At 37.9% G+C, this 23,554-nt stretch overlaps 1 protein-coding gene across 1 annotated transcript in view; it reads left to right on the forward strand.

The window, feature by feature from the left end:
- The first annotated feature begins 5,476 nt into the window (after positions 1-5,476).
- The window catches only part of LOC110792968 (SKP1-like protein 1A), a 35,078-nt gene continuing 17,000 nt past the window's right edge, over positions 5,477-23,554 (forward strand). Inside the window, exons 1-2 of the mRNA XM_056841411.1 lie at positions 5,477-5,588; positions 5,671-5,756. Coding sequence (XP_056697389.1) covers positions 5,477-5,588; positions 5,671-5,756 — 198 coding nt within the window. The remainder of the gene's footprint in view (positions 5,589-5,670; positions 5,757-23,554) is intronic.

Here is a 23,554-nt window from a genome sequence, read left to right on the forward strand (position 1 = left end):
AGCACCATCAACAGCTTGAGAAGGAGCATTATCATCAACAGCATTATTTTCGTTTCTCAAGTGTTCAGCATAGGCAACAATTGAGTCAATAATCTCCAAAATCACAGGATCACTGTATCCTGGACTGTCTGATAATTATTGTCGCCGACTCTTTAACAAATTTATACGGTCCTTATGGAAACTGGACACAACATATAAATCGCGACAATATATTCTCATTGCCAATTGCAACTCCTTCACGCAAAAAAAAATATTAAGAAAAGAAAACAACAGCTAAATAGTTAACTAATTGAATTATCTAAACAATTATATAATTCATGGAAAAAGATAACTATTTGATGGAATACATTAACTAATTGCTGTATAAAGTTAACTAATTAAAGAAAAAGGTTAACTATTCGATGAAATAACTTAACTAATTGATGGAATGATGAAACTATTGGAAAAATTCATTAAAAAATAAGTTCACTTATAGAGAAAAATAGTACTAATTGATGAAATAAGATAGCTAATTGCTGAAATAGGTTAACTAATTCATAAAACAAGTAACACTTGGTTAACTACTTAATGAAAAAAGTTGACTAATTGCTGTAAAAACTTAACTAAGTTAAGCAAAAGGTTAACTATTGTGAGATAGGTTAACTAATTGAATAAAAAGGTTTACTAATTCATAAAAAAGGTTAACTAATTGATGGTACAAGTTAACTAATTGAATAAAAAGGTTTACTAATTCATAAAAAAGGTTAACTAATTGATGGTACAAGTTAACTAATTGAATAAAAAAGTTTACTAATTCATAAAAAGGTTAACTAATTGATGGTACAGGTTAACTAATTGAATAAAAATGTTTACTAATTCATAACAAAAGTTAACTAATTGACAAAATAGGTTAACTATTAAAAAGATTCATTAAATATGAACAAAAATAAATATGAAAGTTATCATGACTTACATCATCGCAGGTAGCTTGAATTTCAGCATCTGTTTGAAGACTTTCCGGAATTTGAAACTCAATAATCCTGCTTCGATCAGCTTGGGAATTATCCAGTGCACCTTCCGAAGGTTTAGCACAAGCAGCAGGAGCACCAGAAGCAGCACGAGCAGCAGAAGCAGAAGGGGCAGCAGAAGCTTCAGGAGCAGCAGAAGCTTCAGGAACCTCGAGTTTGATAGGGTTAAGACCCCCTAACAAATCAGCAAAAGTCTTAGACACGGGATAGCTGGTTATATCAACCAAAGCTACCCCAAAACCCATCTTCTCTTCGGAAACCAGACGTTCAGTCACTTGTTCATCATTCCAATGTTGAACAAGTGGGATTTCCTTAAGGGGGACTACACCCCGAAATAACGATCTTTGGAGATAAATTATCTCCAAAAATAGAACACAGCCACCAACCTTGTCATTTTTGACACTCTCTCTCCACCTCTCGACAGCAAACCCAAGCTGGTTTAACACGTATTTACACCAATTTTGTTTCACAATCTGTGAAACATCCTCAACAGCCTTCAAAACCTTGATGTCTAACAACCGGTTAGACGTAGGAGCCAAAAATACACCTATAAAAACAATAAGATAATTACAGAAATCAATAAGATAATAGGTTAACTAATTCATAAAAATAGTTCATTAATTAATGTAAAAAGTTAACTAAATGATGAAGAAAGTTAACTAAATGTAAAATAGGTTAACTGATTGATGAAAACAGTAACTAGTGGATAAAAAAGGTAAACTAATTATTAAAATGAACTAATTAATGAAAAAAGAAGAATAATTAATAAAAAAAAGGTAAACTAATTAATGTAAATAGTGAACTATATACTTGCTGTTAAAGGTAAATAACTTGAGCATAATTAATTTAGAAATTTTTACCTAAAACATATACCACAAAGGCACGTTTAAAATCATCTCCACATTCATCTGTTTTCAAAAAAGATTCCAACTCCGTCAAGGTGGGTGCCTGAACAGTTGGTTTCTTGTGGAACTTCTCATTCCATCTTTGAATCATTTCATGGTTGGCATCTCCTTCAACCCGCTTTCTTGGCGTCTCTTGAACATCAAAATCCTTGTTCCATGGCAAGCCAAAGACGTCATAGACATCATAATCATATAGCTGAACATTTTGTGTTTCTCCAAACTGGAGCATATGACCAACACAATTAAAATGTTGAAGCAGCCATGGAACAAGGCGTGTGTTGACTTCATGAAGTCGAACACTCAACAAACCACCAAAACCAATCTCTTTAATGGCTTTCACTTTGTTATCATTCTTCTTTATAGAATTAAGAAGATTAATCAACGCCTCTGGTCTACAATTTAGTTTGTAACCCCTACACAAAACAAAAGAATTTAATTAATGAAAATATTTAACTAATTGCTTAAGAAGTTAACTAATTGAAGAAAAAGGTTAACTATTTAATGAAATAGGTTAACTAACTGCAAAAAACTTCACTATTCATGCAATAGGTTAACTAATTGATGAAATAGGTTAACTAATTAATGGAAAAAGTTAACTAATTGCAGTCAAAAGTTAACTAATTATTGAGTTAACTAATTGCAGTCAAAAGTTAACTAATTAATGTAAAAGGTTAACTAATTAGTGAAAAAGTTAACTAGTTAGTGGAAAGATTCTTTTTTAAAAAAAGGTTAACTAATTACTGAAAAATATTTAACTAATTGTGTTTAAAGGTTAACTAATTATTTTAATTACATAACTACTTCATATAGGTAAAACAGTTTGTTTCAAAGCAAAAGTAATGAATTTAAAAATAAATAACAAATAGTCATACCTATCCAACTAATTAAACAGTGATAAATAACAGTTACAAAGATAGGTTAACTAATTGAAGAAAAAGGTTAACTATTTAATGAAATAGGTTAACTAACTGAAAAAAACTTCATTAATCATGCAATAGGTTAACTAATTGATGAAATAGGTTAACTAATTAATGAAAAAAGTTAACTATTTGCAGTCAAAAGTAAACTAATTATTGAGTTAACTAATTGCAGTCAAAAGTTAACTAATTAATGGAAAAGGATAACTAATTAGTGGAAAAAGTTAACTAATTAGTGGAAAGATTCTTTTTATAAAAGGTTAACTAATTACTGAAAAATATTTAACTAATTGCAGTCAAAAGTTAACTAAATTATGCAAAAAGTTCACTAAATGTAAAATAAGTTATGATAATTGCAAAATCAATTTTTAAATAGTCATACCTATCCAACTAATTAAACAGTGATAAATAACAGTTACAAAGATAGGAATTATACCTATCCAACTCTACAACTTCCCCGCCATCTTCCGTATATTCTACTTTAACTTTCGACTTCTTTGGCCCCCTTCCAATTTTCCTCTCATCTGCACTCAGCTTTGGACTAGCTGGAATATCTTCAGTCGGCCTTGAACTGCCTTCAACATCTTGACTCGACTTCCCAGCATCGTGATAATCAGATGCTTTGTTTGCATTTTTTGACCTCATTATGTGAACTGAAACTATAAATGAATGTAGTTCAATATATTGCAATGCGCAAATAAAAAGAATGTGTAATGAACATAAGCAGTATAAATAGCAATAAAAACAAAACAATTTCATTGTGTAACTAATTGCTTTGAATGTTTCACTAACAGGTTAAAATAGTTAACTAATTGGATTATGCAATTAACTAATTGGTCAAAAAAGTGAACTAATTGCTCAAGAAAGTTTGAAATTAAATAAATTAACTAATTCGTTTAATACTTGATTTATGAATGTCAGAATATGACTAATTGCTTTGAAAGAATAACTAATTGGTAAAAATAATTAACTAATTGATTAAAAAACTAACTATTTATCAGCGAACTTTTAATTGAACAAATTGAACAAAAACACCAAAACAAACTTCAAATTATGAACAAATTGAACAAAAAGAAGGAAAAAGGACAAGAAGCTTCAAAAATATTGTCGAAAATGAAGAACAACCCAAAGTATCACAAATCACAATTACAAAACCCTAAATCACAACCAAAAACAGTAAGAAACAAAAACGAACTTCAAATGATAACAAAATTGAACAAAAAGGAGAAAAAATGACAACAAAACTTCAAAAATATTGTCGAAAATGAAGAACAACCGAAATTATCACAAATCACAATTACAAAACCCTAAATCAAAACCAAAAACAGTAAGAAACAAAACGAACATCAAATGATGACAAAATTGAACAAAAAGTAGATGAAAATAGAAAGAACTTACCGAAACTTGAAGTAAATCGGAAAATATCACAATCACACCTTCAAAACCCTAAATCGAACGAAAAAAAAGAGGATAAATCAGTAAGAACTACACACGAACAAAGAAAAACAAGTGAAAATGCAAAAACTTACAGAAATTGAAGAAATCGAAGAGAAGATCAAAGAGTAGAAGCTTTCTCTCTCCTGAAATGGAAGAACTCGGCGGTTCTCTCTCTAAAAGTGAACAGTGATTTGAAAATGGGCAAAAACGTGGGAAAGAAAACCTTTTATACTAAACCCGAAAAAATAACCGTTTTCAACCCGATTCGGATTTAGCCCGCGTCCTGACCCGCGTCACGACCCGCGCTGCCACGTCACCCGTCTGACGCTGTCAGTCCGTCTTATTCAAATTTTTGTATAATAACTTTTGATAGCGCTGACCTGAATCTGACCCCTACTACCTCCCTCTCGGTGACGTATAGAGCCATAAGGCGATCTATTTGCTACCAATGATTACAAAAAAAATATCTTCTCAATCACCACCACATACACACACAAAACAAAAAATATCTTTTCAAAAACGAAAACAGAACAATTTCATTTGACAAGTTTATGACTAAAATTACAAGTCTACGATTCAGTTGACTTGAAGTCAATCAATCCACTTCGTTTTTACAAGTATAGATATAGATAAACTTCGTAATACTTTAAAAGTTTATATTCCGCATCATCCAAAACACACTGGGATCTCCAATTAAAAGCTTGAATAATGAGATAGGTTTTTTTGGCATCCTCAAAGAATCATTTAAGACTCTCTTGACATGCCCCAAAATATTCATCCAAATCACCCTTGTTTTTATACTCCTATCTTCCTAGCAACTAATATAAGCTTATGTTAAGCAAATCACCCTTGCCATTATCCGCCTTATCCATCGACCAAGTTGGTTCTCCAGCTTATTTTGACAATATGTATAGCTTGATCACTTCAAAATGGGCTATTATTGGCTTATAAGTGCGGTTTGCACTTTTCTACTCTCTTTAATGTTAGATGTAATTATTGATTATGTTATCGCCTGCACAGTTGCTTGCTTATATACTGAAAAGGATTTCACGTTCAGAGAAGTTGTAAGTGTGATTCCAAAGCGTGGAAACGACTCATTGTCACTTATTAATGCGAATTTTGCATAATGTTTGCCTACTTTTTTATTTTTTCCTCTGTAATAATCGTATTCTTTATGTTACTTTACGTACCAAAATATGGGAATGTAGGGATGGAGATGGTAATAATAGTGTTGTTGATCGTCATGGCTATTATATTCATGGCGGGATATTTTTACATGATTCTTATCTGGCATTTGGTTATTTCGGTAGTAGAGAAGAATTGTGGGTTTAATGCTTTGAAAAGAAGCAATGAATTGATCAAGGGAAAAATTAGGAATTTCATTTTCTATAATTTTGGTGATAGGGCATTGTGAAATGCCAATTTCATTATTGGTTGAGAAATTGGCTGCATTTGGGAAGATAGAGATAATTTCTTTTGGATTTCTTGGTGTAATATTGTTTGGGATCACTTTGTTTACTAGCCTCTATAACTTTGTTGTCCAAACAGTGTTCTATTTCGTGTGCAAATCCTATCATCTTGACTGAGTACCCTTGGTAATCGTATGTGCCTTCCAATAGAATTAGCAACTTTTACACGAATTTTCAAGCTCCAGTTCTTGTAGGTCTTTATCCAAGCGAGAAAATTAAAGCTACTTTTTTTTTGATAAAGAAAGAAAACCATGTTAACCCCTTTAATAGGGCAAACCTAACTCATCCTTTCGGGTGATGAAGAAGAGGGAATGATCAAAAGACGAAAACGATAACGGCATAGTAGGACAAGAGCTTCCTTTTTCCGCAAAGAAATCTGCCGCATGATTGACTTCCCGGTAACAATGAATGACCAAAAATGAATCCAGATTTGATAAATGCCGACTAGCATCCTCAACGAGCCCACTAATGTCCCGCGGGACCTGCCAAATCCGGTTCATCGAGTTGATCACCACCAAGTTATCCCCTTCAATAGTAAGATTTTTTCACCCCATCGCCACCGCACTTTTGATTCCTTCTCGGAGTGTCGAAGCTTCAGCAAAAAGGATGGAGTCCTCCAGGTGAAGAGCTCTGGCACCCGCCACTAACAACGCTCCTTCATCATTGCGAATGATAAACCCCAAATATGTGGAGGAACTTCATTTTTTGGCGCCATCAAAATTTAATTTAATGTAACCAGAAAGAGGTCAATTCCACGACACTTGCTTTTTTGCCTGAACCACACTTTTCTTGGAAAGAGAGGAAAAAGAGGCTTGATCTTCAATGTTGGACCACGTCTTTATGTGGTTAATGATTAAACAACTAATTTTTTTGACTTGTCTTGTTTCATTTTTAAACATTATGACATTTCTAGTATACCAAATATACCACCAAACTGTAGCTAATTTTGCTATGGATTCCCATCCTAGGGATACCTTAATGTGAATTAAGTTATCAAGCAAGGAGACATGGGAATCAAGTGAAGTGAAACACCAACCATGTGAATGGTTGAGATGGCTGAGAAGATTATCTCCAAATGGGCAAGAGAGGAACAAATGCTTACTAGTTTCCGTATGGTGGGAACAAAATTGGCATTCGACAAGAACCGAAACATGGCTTCTAAAAATCTTTCTTTTGATCGAATGGATAGCATCGCTACAAATTTTTTGGGGCTACATTTAATTTCCAAATCAAGTTGAAAGAAAATTTATTTTTCGTTTAGATAAAGACCTTGCACTAAGCAAGCAGCTGTTTTAGTTGAAAAGTTGTCACTTGGGTCGGGGCCCCAAAACATTTTATCTTAGACATCATTCCTATGGATAGGGATTGTCATTATTTTAGGCATTATAGTGGGGGGCACCACTTTTCTTAATTATGTGCATCCCATTTCTTATCTAAGGTTATGAATTCTAAGACTTTTTGTTTTTCGTGGGGTTGTTGACTAACAGAGAAGCTTATAAAGGGGGACAGAAAACCCCAATTATCTTCCCATAAATCAATGATTGATCCTTTACTTACTTGCCACTGAATTCCTTTTCTAAGGACGGGTCTCAATTTCATTAGATTACGTCATTACCAAGAAACACTTGAGGACGTCATTACCAAGATATTTCTTTTAACAAGTTGAACCCATAGATTTTGTGGGGAAGAAAGAATCCTCCATAGAAGCTTTCAAACCTAAAGATATATAGATAAGCAAATCTCTTAGTATAGTTTAAAGTGCTTATTGGTAATTACTTATGGTTGTATTTTATATATATACTTCGTATTTTACTTGTGTTGTATTGTGGATGTGTTCCATTAAAAAAAGATATATATGGTTAAACTTATTTGCATCAACCAGTGCATTTAAATATTATTTTTATAATTTATTTTTTGGAAATGGTAAGAAGAAAAAAGAAAAGTATTGGGAGACACTCCTCACAAGGGTAACTCCTAATGCAAACCCCTCCTTTTAAATATTTTTCTTGTAATCAAATGAAAAAATACACGTAGGGCTTATTTGGTTGACATGAGAATTTAATTCCCATAAAAAGTTGTAATTCAAAGAAAAATAACTTCCCTTGATAAATTCCTAGGAATTTCCTTAAGTAGTTGGTTGACAAAGGGAGGGCAATGTAACTTACTTCTCATGTTTTGTAATGTAACTTACTTCTCATGTTTTGTAGGAATGTCAACTCCCTTGTTTATCCTGTCACTAAAATGGAAACCATTAGAAATTTAATTGCTCTTGCTTGCATTCATGATTTTATCGTGTATCAAACAGGTGTAAAAATTGCATTTTTTGAGACACTCAAATGATTATTTTAACCAATTAAATTTACTAGGTCATTTAATCTTTCACACTTTTTCATTAGGACATGAAAATGTCAAATTAAATAAATAAAAAGAAACGGAGGGAGTAATTTATAAAAATCAAAAGCGGTACAAAAAATAATAAGCAAGGGTGACTAATTTTCACTTATTAAGGTTCTTTTTTTTAAGTGTAAATTCAAAAAAAATATTTGTATTTACAATAGGTGTTCGGTTTACTGTAAAATATTTTAAATAATTTTAGTTGAGAACTACCCTTTGAGATAAAAAAAAAAATGGGATGGGTCCAATAAATTGACTTTACTTACATCAAGTCATACACATTAGGATTTAACAATTAGCAACGCATAAACTTCTTTTTTCCTGTTCAAATCAATAAGATCATGAAACATTCCGATTTTTTATCTCTTATTTGACATATAATGGATTTACCTGGACCAATACATGATTTTCTTTTAGTCTTTCTTGGGTCGGGTCTTATATCAGGGGCTCTAGGAGTGATATTGTTTACCAATCCTTGTGAGGGGGTCGAAAAAGCATGAGGCTAATGCGTGACCTCGTCCCTCGTGGGTGTGACGATTCTTTTTATTCAATCAAGTGTAATTGGATTTCCTGTGAGTTTACACCCAATTGACTAGTAATATAGGAGTCGCCATTCAGTTTTTAACGACAATGAGAAAAACTGACAAAACCCGGTTATCGTGATATAAAGGGAGTGCAATTATGTTTGACCACGACGCCCGTAGGTTCCCTTGTGATCCCTGGTGTGGGGATCTCTCAACATACACCCGCAAGGTAGAGATTGAGGGTTCGGGGGACTGTAACTACCGAGAGGAGTACTTCGCTCGTCGATAACTCCCGAGGCAGGATATCCTTACTAGCTCAGCATAAATAATTGAAGGGACATGCGTTAACTATTAAACTAATCTGAATTAATTTTAGCAATATGCAACATATAATACTAGATCGGTCGCGATTATCTGATTTAAATAACATTAAGGGACCTAGCATGATAATCCGATTTCCCAAAAATATTATATTTGTTAGGCGTGATAGAACAATCAGATTAGGTTAGTTTAACAGTTCATAAAAAGGGCGAGGAAAGCAGTTAAATCATCGAAAAGGGACACATTACGACGCACCCTTGAGAGGTGCGTCACGGTTCTCAGAAAACTAACCACTTTGACTTTGCTATTTCTCCTTTTTATTTAACGAATCTCAATTATGGGACAGGATACGTTCTGTTCGATTTATGGATCGATTGCGACAGAACGCGTGAACAGTGTCGCAGCGAGAGGCTTAGGCTAAGGGTTGGAGTCAATACTCAGAATATAATTGTGTGTTGTGTGTGTCGTCGAATTTAGGGGCCTATTTATAGGGAAGAGTTCGTGGAAAGATAGAATTGCAGAGTTCTAATCCACAAAGAATTAGGAAAAAACACGTACCCAAGTATTTTCAGCGCCCAGGGCTGGGCGTCATAGATTTCGGCGCCCAGCTCTGGGCGTTGAAAATAGGATCCAGGCAATTTCAGCGCCCAGGGCTGGGCATTGAAATTGCTGTTTGGGCCGTTTCTTTGTCAGATTCGGATTCCTAGAATCCGGAGTGTTTGAGACTTAATCGAGTCTTTTAGTGCGTATCAATTTCATGACGGAATGCGTCTGGGCCCGTTACGAACTCTGGGCTCGTTAGGATTTTAATTAATACGTAACTCTTATTTCCGAATCATATTAGGAATAGGATTCTTGCAGTTTTCTATCTCATTTAGGATTTACGTTGGAGTGCAACACCTAATTCTGACAGGTTTCTATCTTTTATGATTTGCCACTTTTAGAAGCTACCTTTTACGGCAGTTACTATTTTTAGCAGGTTTCCATAAATAGCAGGTTTCGGGTGAAATGAAATGGGGAATCGAGATTCGTTTATTTTATAGGAGATGCGTTGTCAAGTGGAGTTTTTATGCTTTCATCATCGAACCTTTCCCTTTCGGGAATGGGGACAAAAGTAGGTGTCTACAGTTAGCCCCCACTTTGACCGAGTCTTGGAGTAAGACGATGGTCAAAGTATTAGACGGAGTGCGTCACACAAGCCACGGTGTATTGTGACCTGTTTTGCGAGGGTCTCACGAGCCCCCGAGTGATAACATTTGACTTAAGGGTCATCACTTGAAGTGTCGACATATCCCTCACGTGTCATTGGGATTTGTCAACTAATAGTATAGAAACTTCCTCACTTTGTCATTGGAAGGATCTAAAGGTGCGTAGAAACTCCCTCACTTTGTCATTGGGAGTAGCTACAGAGTTTTTCAAAATCAAAGCTATAAAGTGTAATTGGGCCTGGCCAAGCCCAATCACGAGGTAAAAACGTTTTTTAAAGATTCTCATTTTCAGGGCTAGCTAAACGAGAAAACCCCCTTGTTTTTATAGGACGTAAAACGAAGGAAACTCCACTCACATCGTTTTTGGGAAAAACGGAAAACCAAAGGCTACTCACATCGTTTTTGGGAAAAACGGAAAACCAAAAGCTACTCACATCGTTTTTGGGAAAAACGGAAAACCAAAGGCTACTCACATCGTTTTTGGGAAAAACGGAAAACCAAAGAAGTTATCGCTGCAGCGACTAAGGACCTGCGCGGTTAGTGACGCAGACCCCGCCCGCTGAAGGTGGGCGAGCCTGTCCGTTGAGGGTGGACGCCCCGTCCGATAGAAGTGGACGAATCTGTTTTGATGTTTTGAAAATAAGGACCTACGCGGTTTGTGACGTAGACTCCGCCGGCTAAAGATGGCGAACCTTGTCCGCTGAGGGTGGACACCCCGTCCGATAGAAGTGGACGAATCTATTTTGAAATTTATTTTGCTTTTTTGAAAATAAGGACCTACGTGGTTTGCGCCGTAGACCCCGCCGGCTGAAGATGGCGAGCCTATTTTAAATTTGAAGACTTTATTTTTCAAAAACTGAGGACCTGCGCGGCTAGTGACGCAGACCCCGCCCGTTGAGGGTGGGCGAGCCCTGTCCGCTGAGGGTGGACGTCCCTGAATTCGTTTTCTTTTCGATTTGGGAACTCGCGCGGTTTGTGACGCGATCTTGCCCGATTGAGGTGGGCAAGTCCCTATTTCATTTCTTTTCTTGTGATTTCTTTTGAGAATTTCTTTTTATTTATTCTTGCAGGAGTGAATTCTTTCGAGGGATGCTTGGATTTAGTTGCAACCTGAATGTGGGTTGACAACGTGCTTAGACGGACCATTGTCTTGTGGTCATCTTCTTTCATGGTTTTGAGCTAGTCTTTATGGATCAATTTTGCCATTACCTGGGTCCTTGATTAGGGGACTATTGTTAGGTTATGATACATATGACAATACATAAATCATGCGGAAACAACCATTAAGCCAGGAATACATATTATTTACACATAATCATATAGCATAATTTAGATGCATACTCTTTGTTGCGTGCCTTCCCTAGCTGCGCCCGAACCGAACAAGAACAAGTCTTTAGGACTCCAAGTGTCGTCCCTCCGTAGATAGTCCACAGCACGTCCGGATCCGCCTTAAGATTGACCAACTAGAATCGCCCTTAAGGTACTAGAATTTTCGGCACTCTTAGGTAAGAAATATGGCTGAATTTTTCTCTCAAAACTCACTTTGAATACTTGAATTAATCTCTTAAAATATGTGACCCTAGGCACGTATTTATAGAGTTATGGAAAGGGAATTGGAATCCTAGTAGGATACGAATTAATTAAACTTAGAATCCTATAAGAACTCTAATTAATTAATTTATCCATTTAGGAATAGGAATTTAATCATATACTAATTCTAATAGTTTTAGGAATCGTGCATGAACACAAACTCACACACACACACGGCAGCCACGAGGGCCGCCCATGCGTGCGTGGGAGCAGCAGCCCACGCAGCGAGGCCCATGGCCTTAGGCGCGCGCTGGGCCTGCCTTGCGGTGGGCCTGGGCGCTGCCTTGGCTGGGCGCGCGTTTGGCTTGCTGGGCAATGGCCCCGACTTCGTGCTGGGCCTTCGTCCGGCAGGCCTCGTCCGATGCTAATTCGTACGATACGCTTCCGATTAATTTCCCGGTTCCGGAATTCATTTCCGATACGAACAATATTTAATATTTCCGATTCCGGAATCAATTTCCGTTTCGAACAAATATTTAATATTTCCGATAATATTTTCCGATACGTACCATGTTTCCGTTTCCGGCAACATCTACGACTTGGATAATATTTATATTTCCGACACGATCCATATTTCCGTTTCCGGCAATATCATCGTTTCCGGAGTATTCATTTCTTGCCTGTGACGATCTCAGCTCCCACTGAAACCAAGATCCGTCGATTCCGAATATCCATAGATGGAGTATCTAATGCCATTAAATACTTGATCCGTTTACGTACTATTTGTGTGACCCTACGGGTTCAGTCAAGAGTAAGCTGTGGATTAATATCATTAATTCCACTTGAACTGAAGCGGCCTCTAGCTAGGCATTCAGCTCACTTGATCTCACTGAATTATTAACTTGTTAATTAATACTGAACCGCATTTATTAGACTTAACATAGAATGCATACTTGGACCAAGGGCATTATTTCCTTCAGTCTCCCACTTGTCCTTAGGGACAAGTGTGCATTTCCTAATTCCTTTGTCGCTCGATGCTTGCTCTTGAACATAAGGTAAGAGTTGTCATCCTTATTATGTCCAGAGGTGTTCCTCGGTTTCAGAGTTCAACTGATCAAATAAACAGATAATCATAGCCTATGATTCATCCGAGCACAGCCATGCATTTCAAAGTTTCTAGCTCTCCGAGTGGACTTGTACAACTTTTAAGCATCTCATCCCGATTTATGGGAGGACAATCCCAATCTTGCGATCTTGAGATTAGACTTCGTTTGATAGGTGATTACCTGAGCGTTGCCTTTATAGCCTCCTTTTACGGTGCGACGGTTGGTCAACGTCAAAGCAACCAGTTCTCAAACAAGTAATCTCAAATCACTCAGGTATTGAGGATTTAGTGTCTAATAATTTAATGAAATTTACTTATGACAGACTTTCATCTCTTACAGTAAAGTTTCATAGGTCTTGTCCGATACTAGTCTTCCCAAAGTAAGTATCTATGCAAATGATTATGACATTGCCATGTCCACATAGTTCAAGAAACAGAACTACTAGTCATCTTGCATTCTAATCGTCTAACGTTTTCTATGCGTCCAATTTTATAGAAAACTCCGACTAGGGACCATTTTCAACCTTTGACATTCAAGTTCACTTGATAGACATTTCTTAGTCACAGGACTGGTCCTGACAGTCTATCTTGAATATATCGTCAAATTGAAGGGACTCATCATTTAATAAACCACAAATTAAATGGAAAAATGAATTCTTTTCATTTATTGTGAATGATTAACCAATAATGTTTTACAAAGATTTAAACTCTAAAACTTCAAAACATTAAACAGAGACATCAAAGCCATTCTCCAATATGCTTGATTCCCATAGCTGCAGTGTGCGAGTTGTGCTTCGCCTGCGGCAGAGGTTTAGTTAATGGATCTGATATGTTGTCATCAGTTCCAATTTTGCTTATCTCGACTTCTTTTCTTTCAACGAACTCTCGTAGAAGGTGAAATCTACGAAGTACATGCTTGACTCTCTGGTGGTGTCTAGGCTCTTTTGCCTGTGCAATAGCTCCGTTATTGTCACAATACAGGGCTATTGGTCCTTTAATGGAGGGGACTACACCAAGTTCACCTATGAACTTCCTTAGCCATATAGCTTCCTTTGCTGCTTCATGTGCAGCAATGTACTCCGCTTCAGTTGTAGAATCCGCAATGGTGCTTTGCTTAGCACTTTTCCAGCTTACTGCTCCTCCGTTGAGGCAGAAGACAAACCCAGACTGTGATCTGAAATCATCTTTGTCGGTTTGGAAACTTGCGTCCGTATAGCCTTTAACAATTAATTCATCATCTCCACCATAGACCAGGAAGTCATCTTTGTGCCTTTTCAGGTACTTCAGAATGTTCTTGGCAGCAGTCCAATGCGCCTCTCTTGGGTCTGACTGGTATCTGCTCGTAGCACTGAGTGCGTACGCAACATCCGGGCGTGTACATATCATAGCATACATTATTGAACCAATCAATGATGCATATGGAATCCCATTCATTCGTCTACGCTCATCAAGTGTTTTTGGGCACTGAGTCTTTCTTAGAGTCATTCCATGAGACATGGGTAGGTAGCCTCACTTGGAGTCCGCCATCTTGAACCTATCAAGCACCTTATTGATATAAGTGCTTTGACTAAGTCCAATCATCCTTTTAGATCTATCTATGTAAATCTTGATGCCCAATATGTACTGTGCTTCTCCTAGATCCTTCATCGAAAAACATTTCCCAAACCAAATCTTGACAGAGTTCAACATAGGAATGTCATTTCGGATAAGCAATATGTCGTCGACATATAATACTAGGAAAGCAATTTTGCTCCCACTGACCTTCTTGTATACACAAGATTCGTCTGCGTTCTTGATGAAACCAAAGTCCTTGACTGCTTCATCAAAACGTATATTCCAGCTCCTGGATGCCTGCTTCAATCCGTAGATTGACTTCTTTAGCTTGCATACCTTTTTAGCATTCTTTGGATCCTCAAAACCTTCAGGTTGTGTCATAAACACAGTTTCTGTTAAAACGCCGTTTAAGAAAGCAGTTTTGACATCCATCTGCCATATTTCGTAATCGTAATATGCAGCGATTGCTAACATTATCCGAATAGACTTTAGCATTGCAACTGGTGAAAAGGTTTCATCGTAATCCACACCGTGGACTTGCCTGTAACCTTTTGCAACCAATCTAGCTTTGAAAACTTCAAGTTTCCCATCCTTGTCCTTTTTCAGTTTGAAAACCCATTTGCTTCCAATGGCTTGGTAGCCATCTGGCAAATCGACCAAATCCCATACTTGGTTTTCAGACATGGAGTCTAATTCAGATTGCATGGCTTCTTGCCATTGCTTGGAGCTAGGGCTCGTCATAGCTTGTTTGTAAGTCGCAGGTTCATCACTTTCAAGTAATAGAACGTCATAGCTCTCGTTCGTCAAAATACCTAAGTACCTTTCCGGTTGAGATCTATCTCTTTGCGATCTACGCGGGGTAACATTTCTAGATTGACCATGATTCTCACCAGATTCTTCTAAAGATCTCTGAGTTTCATCCTGAATGTCATCTTGAGCATTCTCTAGAGTTTGTTGTTCGACTCGAATTTCTTCGAGGTCTACTTTTCTCCCACTTGTCATTTTTGGAAATGTGATCTTTCTCCAAAAAGACACCATCTCGAGCAACAAACACTTTGTTCTCAGATGTATTGTAGAAGTAATACCCCTTTGTTTCCTTTGGATAGCCCACAAGGATATATTTGTCAGATTTTGGATGAAGTTTGTCTGAAATTAATCGTTTGACGTATACTTCACATCCCCAAATCTTAAGAAAAGACACATTTGGAGGCTTTCCAAACCATAATTCGTATGGAGTCTTTTCGACAGCTTTAGACGGAGCTCTATTTATAGTGAGTGCAGCTGTATTTAGTGCATGTCCCCAAAATTCTAATGGAAGTTCGGCCTGACCCATCATTGACCTGACCATGTCTAGCAAGGTTTTGTTCCTCCGTTCCGACACACCGTTCCATTGTGGTGTTCCAGGAGGAGTCAATTCTGATAGAATTCCACATTCTTTCAGATGGTCATCAAATTCATAGCTCAGATATTCACCGCCTCTATCAGACCGCAGTGCCTTAATCTTCTTGCCTAATTGATTCTCTACTTCACTCTGAAATTCCTTGAATTTGTCAAAGGATTCAGACTTATGCTCCATTAGGTAGACATAACCATACCTACTGAAGTCATCAGTGAAAGTGATAAAGTAGCTTAAACCACCTCTAGCATTTGTACTCATTGGTCCACATACATCTGTATGGATTAAACCCAATAGTTCATTTGCTCTTTCTCCAACTTTAGAGAAAGGTTGCTTTGTCATTTTGCCAAGTAAACATGATTCGCATTTACCATAATCCTCTAAGTCAAATGGTTCTAGAATTCCTTCCTTTTGAAGTCTTTCTAAGCGTTTCAAGTTTATATGGCCTAATCGACAATGCCATAGATAGGTGAGATCTGAATCATCCTTTTTGGCCTTTTTGGTATTTATGTTATATACTTGTTTGTCGTGATCTAATAAATAAAGTCCATTGACTAATCTAGCAGATCCATAAAACATCTCTTTAAAATAAAACGAACAACTATTGTCTTTTATTAAAAAGGAAAATCCCTTAGCATCTAAGCAAGAAACTGAAATGATGTTTTTAGTAAGACTTGGAACATGGAAACATTCTTCCAGTTCCAAAACTAGCCCGGAGGGCAACGACAAATAGTAAGTTCCTACAGCTAATGCAGCAATCCGTGCTCCATTTCCCACTCGTAGGTCGACTTCACCCTTGCTTAACTTTCTACTTCTTCTTAGTCCCTGTGGATTGGAACATAAGTGTGAGCCACAACCTGTATCTAATACCCAAGAAGTTGAATTAGCAAGTATACAGTCTATAACGAAAATACCTGAAGATGGAACGACTGTTCCGTTCTTCTGATCTTCCTTTAGCTTCAAGCAATCTCTCTTCCAATGCCCCTTCTTCTTGCAGTAGAAGCATTCGGATTCAGAAGTGGGTTGACTGACCTTCCTCTTTACAAATTTGGCGCCAGTTTGCTTAGTTGGGCTGGCCTTGTTGCCACCTTTCTTAGCATTCCTCTTCTTTCCAGATTTCTTGAACTTGCCCCCACGCACCATAAGCACATCCTGCTTATCACTTTTGAGCGTCTTTTCAGCGGTCTTCAGCATACCCTGAAGCTCAGTGAGCGTTTTGTCCAGACTATTCATACTGTAGTTCAGTTTGAACTGATCATACCCGCTATGAAGAGAATGGAGGATGGTGTCTATAGCCATTTCCTGAGAAAATTGCTGATCCAGCCGACTCATATTCTCAATGAGTCCAATCATTTTGAGAACATGTGGACTTACGGGCTCGCCTTTCTTGAGCTTGGTCTCAAGAATTTGCCTATGAGTCTCGAATCTTTCGACCCGAGCCAGATCTTGGAACATGTTATTTAACTCACTGATGATCGTGAAAGCATCTGAGTTGATGAACGTTTTCTGTAGATCTGCACTCATGGTTGCAAGCATTAGACATTTCACATCCTTGTTGGCATCAATCAAACGATTGAGGGCTGCCTGAGTGACCCCTTCGCCTGCGGCTTCGGGCATCGCCTCTTCCAGGACATACTCCTTTTCTTCCTGCATAAGAACTATTTGCAAGTTCCTTTTCCAGTCAAGGAAGTTTTTCCCGCTCAACTTCTCCTTTTCGAGAATTGATCGAATGTTGAATGAATTGCTGTTTGCCATAATTAAAACTATAATTGAAAAGAATAAACAAATAAATAACCATTCACAGTTTTTCTTAATAAACTTAAATTCTAGCATACATGCATAATTCAATGTTCATTAAGAATTTTATTCAAGTTATGTGTTCCGGCAGGTGTGAATAAAATGATTCCAAGATCCTAAAATCATTGAAGAACTAAGCACAGTTTGTCGACTTAATCCTAGAACATCTTAGGTAAGCAAAAGCCTTTTGCTAATAGTCTAGAAACTATTCTTGGTTGATAGGTACGTCTAAGAACTTTTTAGGTAAACCTATCGATTTTGCCACGACATAAAAGGACTCCTTACTTATATCGTTGAGTTTCACCAAAACTAACATGTACTCACAATTATTTGTGTACCTTGCCCCTTTAGGACCAATAAGTAACACCTCGCTGAGCGAAAACTATTACTAGATTGATGTAAAGGATATCCAAGCAAGTGTATATTTTGGCATGGCACCTTTTAACTCAATTTTTAAGTTTGGAACTTAAGGCTCTTACTATGTTGGTTAGATTTTAAGTGAACTAAAATCCTTAATCATGCAACATAATCAAGCCATTGATCTCATGCATTTTAAGACATATTTAAAAGCAATAAATAACTTAAAACATGCATAAGATAAATGTGATCTAGTATGGCCCGACTTCATCTTGAAGCTTTGACTTCAAAGTCCGTCTTGAAAATCTCCGTGGGAGGCACCATTTTCTTCAAATAGGATAAGCTATAACTAATTACAACTATTTGATGGTACGCAGACCATATTTGAATTGAAAAATAACTTTGGTACTTTAGACCAATTACATTCAAATTAATGGTACGCAGACCATATTTTCTATCCTATTTGGGCCATACTAGTCACTTCATAACCTGCAAAACAGTACATATACAATATATACCATTCACCCATTCATTATCATGAATGGCCCACATAGCTGGTTAGTAAAACACATTATGCATCACGTAAACATTTGCAGCAATTAATCAAGGGCACCAATAATCTACCAATTATTCAGTCCTTATTAATTCTAATCAAGTTGTTTTAACCTTAAGGATTTGTAGACCTAATCAAGAGTTTTATGACTAAAAGGGCTCCCACTTAAACCAATAAATTCATATGCTTTACTAATTTTAAACATAAAAATGTATTTCAAGTCTAACCGGAAACATACAAATTTAATTAAAATTTAAAGCTCATATAAATTTATAATTGAATCCAAAAAGTTTAATTTAATTTCAGTCGTATTTAAATTAATTCATGATTTTAATTTTAGTAAAATAATTAGAATAAATAAAATTTATTATAATTACAATATTCAAAATTAAAATCCAAGAAAATAATTTAAATTATTAATTTTAAAATTAATTAAAATTACGTAAACTGAAAATTTTCAAATTAAACATTCAAAACGATCTAATCGCAACGCAAACACCCTACGCATTGCATGCCCATGGGCCGCACGCACACAGCCATCGCTGGCCATGTGCAAGCAGCCCATGCGCTCGTCGCATAGCTGCTGCATCTTCCATCGCAAGCCATCGCACGCTATGGTGCTCGATGCGCGCGCGCCAGCGCTCGACGCACGCGAGCCATCGCTCGCTGTGCGCGCTCGCCAGCGCTCGCTGCGCGCGCTCCATCGCTCGCTGTGCGCGCTCCATCGCTCGCTGTGCGCGCGAGCCATTGCTCGCTGTGCGCGCGAGCCATCGCTCGCTGTGCGCGCGAGCCATCGCTCGCTGTGCGTGCGAGCCATCGCTCGCTGTGCGCGCGAGCCATCGCTCGCTGTGCGCGAGCAATTCCACGCGATCAACGCTGGGCGCAGCGCTCGTGGCACGCGAGCTTGCGCTCGCTGCGCGCGAGGCTGCGCGCCCTTGCGCGAGGCAGTGCGCGTTGTGGCGCAGCTCGCTTGCTGCCCACACGCGACTGCCTTGGCTTGCCTTTCGCCCATGCCCATTTGTTCATAGCTCGTGGCCCACGACACAAGGCAGGGCTGCTGCCTTGTGCTCGTGCACCATGCCCTTGCTCATTGCATTCGTGCCGCACGGGCGACGAGCTCCCTTGCTCGTCGTCGCATGCCAGCACTATACAACACCCCTTAAGGGTTACACGAAGCGTCCATTGCTTTGTGCGTGCAAGTTATATGAACGAATCGCATAAAAATTTAAAATTTATATTTAAAATTAATGACAAATTAATAAATAATATTAATTTCATAATTTTAGGGCGAAAAATCGAAAATTTATTATTCAATTGATTTCCGATTGTCATGGATTCAAGTCTAGGTCATAAAAATTTAAAATTTATCATAAATTTACAATTTTTATGGTGGTTTTTAATCATAGGTTTCTAATTAAATTATAATTAATTATGAAAATCAAATTAATTCTAAATTATTCTAATTTTCAACAAATTAATCATAATTACAAATTAGATTGCTTAATTAACAAGGCTAGGCATTCAAACTTGTTAAACATATACAGTAGGTCAATCAAAATTCAAGATTTATCAACAAGAATCGCAAATATTTAATTTAACATCTTAAATTTACGAAATTTTGCATTCGAAAAACTAAAACCTTCGAAAAGTCATAGTTAGGCTTCGAATTTGAGAATTCTGGGTTCGGCAGAAAAATACTATTTTTGTCAAAATTTTAGAATGCGATTTGGATGAGTAACGAAGAAACTGCCGAAAAACTGCGTACGCATAATTAAATAAACGCAATTTGCAATTAATTAACAATTACGAAAATTAATCACCCCTTTTAATTCTTGCAAATTTGTAATATTTAACCATGTTCATGCAATTTAGATTATGAAAATAATAAGGGGCTCGTGATACCACTGTTAGGTTATGATACATATGACAATACATAAATCATGCGGAAACAACCATTAAGCCAGGAATACATATTATTTACACATAATCATATAGCATAATTTAGATGCATACTCTTTGTTGCGTGCCTTCCCTAGCTGCGCCCGAACCGAACAAGAACAAGTCTTTAGGACTCCAAGTGTCGTCCCTCCGTAGATAGTCCACAGCACGTCCGGATCCGCCTTAAGATTGACCAACTAGAATCGCCCTTAAGGTACTAGAATTTTCGGCACTCTTAGGTAAGAAATATGGCTGAATTTTTCTCTCAAAACTCACTTTGAATACTTGAATTAATCTCTCAAAATATGTGACCCTAGGCACGTATTTATAGAGTTATGGAAAGGGAATTGGAATCCTAGTAGGATACGAATTAATTAAACTTAGAATCCTATAAGAACTCTAATTAATTAATTTATCCATTTAGGAATAGGAATTTAATCATATACTAATTCTAATAGTTTTAGGAATCGTGCATGAACACAAACTCACACACACACACGGCAGCCACGAGGGCCGCCCATGCGTGCGTGGGAGCAGCAGCCCACGCAGCGAGGCCCATGGCCTTAGGCGCGCGCTGGGCCTGCCTTGCGGTGGGCCTGGGCGCTGCCTTGGCTGGGCGCGCGTTTGGCTTGCTGGGCGATGGCCCCGACTTCGTGCTGGGCCTTCGTCCGGCAGGCCTCGTCCGATGCTAATTCGTACGATACGCTTCCGATTAATTTCCCGGTTCCGGAATTCATTTCCGATACGAACAATATTTAATATTTCCGATTCCAGAATCAATTTCCGTTTCGAACAAATATTTAATATTTCCGATAATATTTTCCGATACGTACCATGTTTCCGTTTCCGGAAACATCTACGACTTGGATAATATTTATATTTCCGACACGATCCATATTTCCGTTTCCGGCAATATCATCGTTTCCGGAGTATTCATTTCTTGCCTGTGACGATCTCAGCTCCCACTGAAACCAAGATTCGTCGATTCCGAATATCCATAGATGGAGTATCTAATGCCATTAAATACTTGATCCGTTTACGTACTATTTGTGTGACCCTACGGGTTCAGTCAAGAGTAAGCTGTGGATTAATATCATTAATTCCACTTGAACTGAAGCGGCCTCTAGCTAGGCATTCAGCTCACTTGATCTCACTGAATTATTAACTTGTTAATTAATACTGAACCGCATTTATTAGACTTAACATAGAATGCATACTTGGACCAAGGGCATTATTTCCTTCAACTATGTATAAGTATCAACGGCGACCTTTGTCTTGAGGTCGTAATCCGGTTTTATCTTTTGAGGTTATCCAAACACGGGACTTCGTATAGCGTAGCCTGGGAATATTGTTTTTAACTTTGTATACTCTATATTTTCTTTCGAGCCCCCAAGAATTCGTGCTTGACGGTCATTTCTTGTTGAAGAGGTTCCTTGGGGATACGCATTTCGTAATGTCCTTGATCGTGTTTGGGATTGCGCTCGTAAGTGCGAGCGATCTTTGTAGTGGCGTGCTACTTTTAACAAAGCCGTGAGGTGCGACTTTCGGCAATTTTAAAGTCGAATGAATATGGTAGGGCCCTATAGAAGTCAGAGCTGTTTTTTTTTTGGGTCTGGGATCATTTTCGGCGCCCAGGCATGGGCGTTGAAATAATTCACGCCCAGGTGGGGCGTTGAAAGTGTTGTTTGGGCTGGTCTTTTGATGACACAGTTGGCCTCTTGTTCATTCGTTTATTTCACTTGGAAGTTCTATGTATTCTCTTTTCTTTTGTTTTTTCTTTGTTTTTAGAACGTGATGATTTTCTTGAGAAGCCGTAGCCGATTGGTGGACCACGGTGCTTGTTGCTTTGGGGAGATTATTTTAAGGAACTGTTGCTCTTAAGGCGTATAGTTATTGCGATAGTTGGGCGAGTCTATATGGCCCGAGGAACATACCTTGAGGTGTAAGACTTTGATCGTTCTTATATTTTTTTGAACGTGTTCGTGAATGATGATATGTATGTGCGAACGAGCGTTCATAGAATGGCCGTTGTGTGCGGTCCATTAATAAGTTTGCTTGAATCATTTTTTTTGAGCAATGACTGATTTTGAATAGTTTGCTTAGAAGCTTGATAGGGGTCAGGTCCATTCATGAAGTGGGATCAAACATCGTGCCCTTTCGATTGTTCAAACATTTGCTTCGAGATTTTTTATTTTGTTATGGTTGTTTCGTAGGTTGTAGCCCCCAAGTATGCATGTTGGGATGCTTCCTTTTGGCGTAGGATTTTGTAGGTTCTTTCGAGAAAGATGCCTTGGGGTTTCGCTCGTGTAGGTGCGAGCTATCCCTTCCGTGGTAGGTAATGTTTTGCTACCTTTAATCCTTAATGTAGAAGTCGTGTGGCTTGCATTTGGGCGATAAGTAGTCTTTGCCTCTTACTCTTGGTCGTGCTTGCATTAGTGCAATGTGCCTTACCCTTTTTTAGACTTGTACTGTGGGATTATGGTGCAACGCAGGCTTGTGTGGCCTAACGGCGTGTCTTAGAACATTCCCCCAAGTGTTGGGATATCATTATTTGGAGTACTTCATCGTGCTGAATCGTTCAGGTGCTCGAACAAGTGTAGCACCTTCTGCGTGGGTTTGCACGGCTTATTACTTCGTTCGATGCGATGATTCATAGGTGTTTCTTTCTTATTTTTGTATCTGGGCAAAACTTGGCTAGCAGAAAGATTCAGCGCCCAGGCAAGGGCGTTAAAGATATCGGCGCCCTGCTCTGGGCGTTGAAAATGATTTCTGGGTATATTTTGACAGTTCTTATCCTTGATTTTTTTTCTTTCGCTTTTGCTTTGGAACGATGTAGACTGTGTAACGGGTGCTTTATAGGGCGAGCGTTATGTGCAGTGGTTTGATCGGAGTTTTGGTGACTCGTTTATTTCAGTTACCCTTGTTAGTGGGGTGACTTTATATATTCTAAGTAGCGCTTAGAATTTGGGAGGGGTTGTAGCCATTCTAAGGTTCGTTTTACATGATCAAACCTTAGGATTGTGCCCCTATGAAGTATGTATAGCATTAGCGTCGAGAATTTGCGATAAAATCGTCACTTCGAGTATTTTTAGAGTGTTTTTCTCAAGCCCCCAACTGTAGCTACAGGATTGGCTTGGTGCTA

This window comes from Spinacia oleracea, chromosome 4, assembly GCF_020520425.1.
Source record: "Spinacia oleracea cultivar Varoflay chromosome 4, BTI_SOV_V1, whole genome shotgun sequence".
In the NCBI taxonomy this organism is placed as follows: domain Eukaryota; kingdom Viridiplantae; phylum Streptophyta; class Magnoliopsida; order Caryophyllales; family Amaranthaceae; genus Spinacia; species Spinacia oleracea.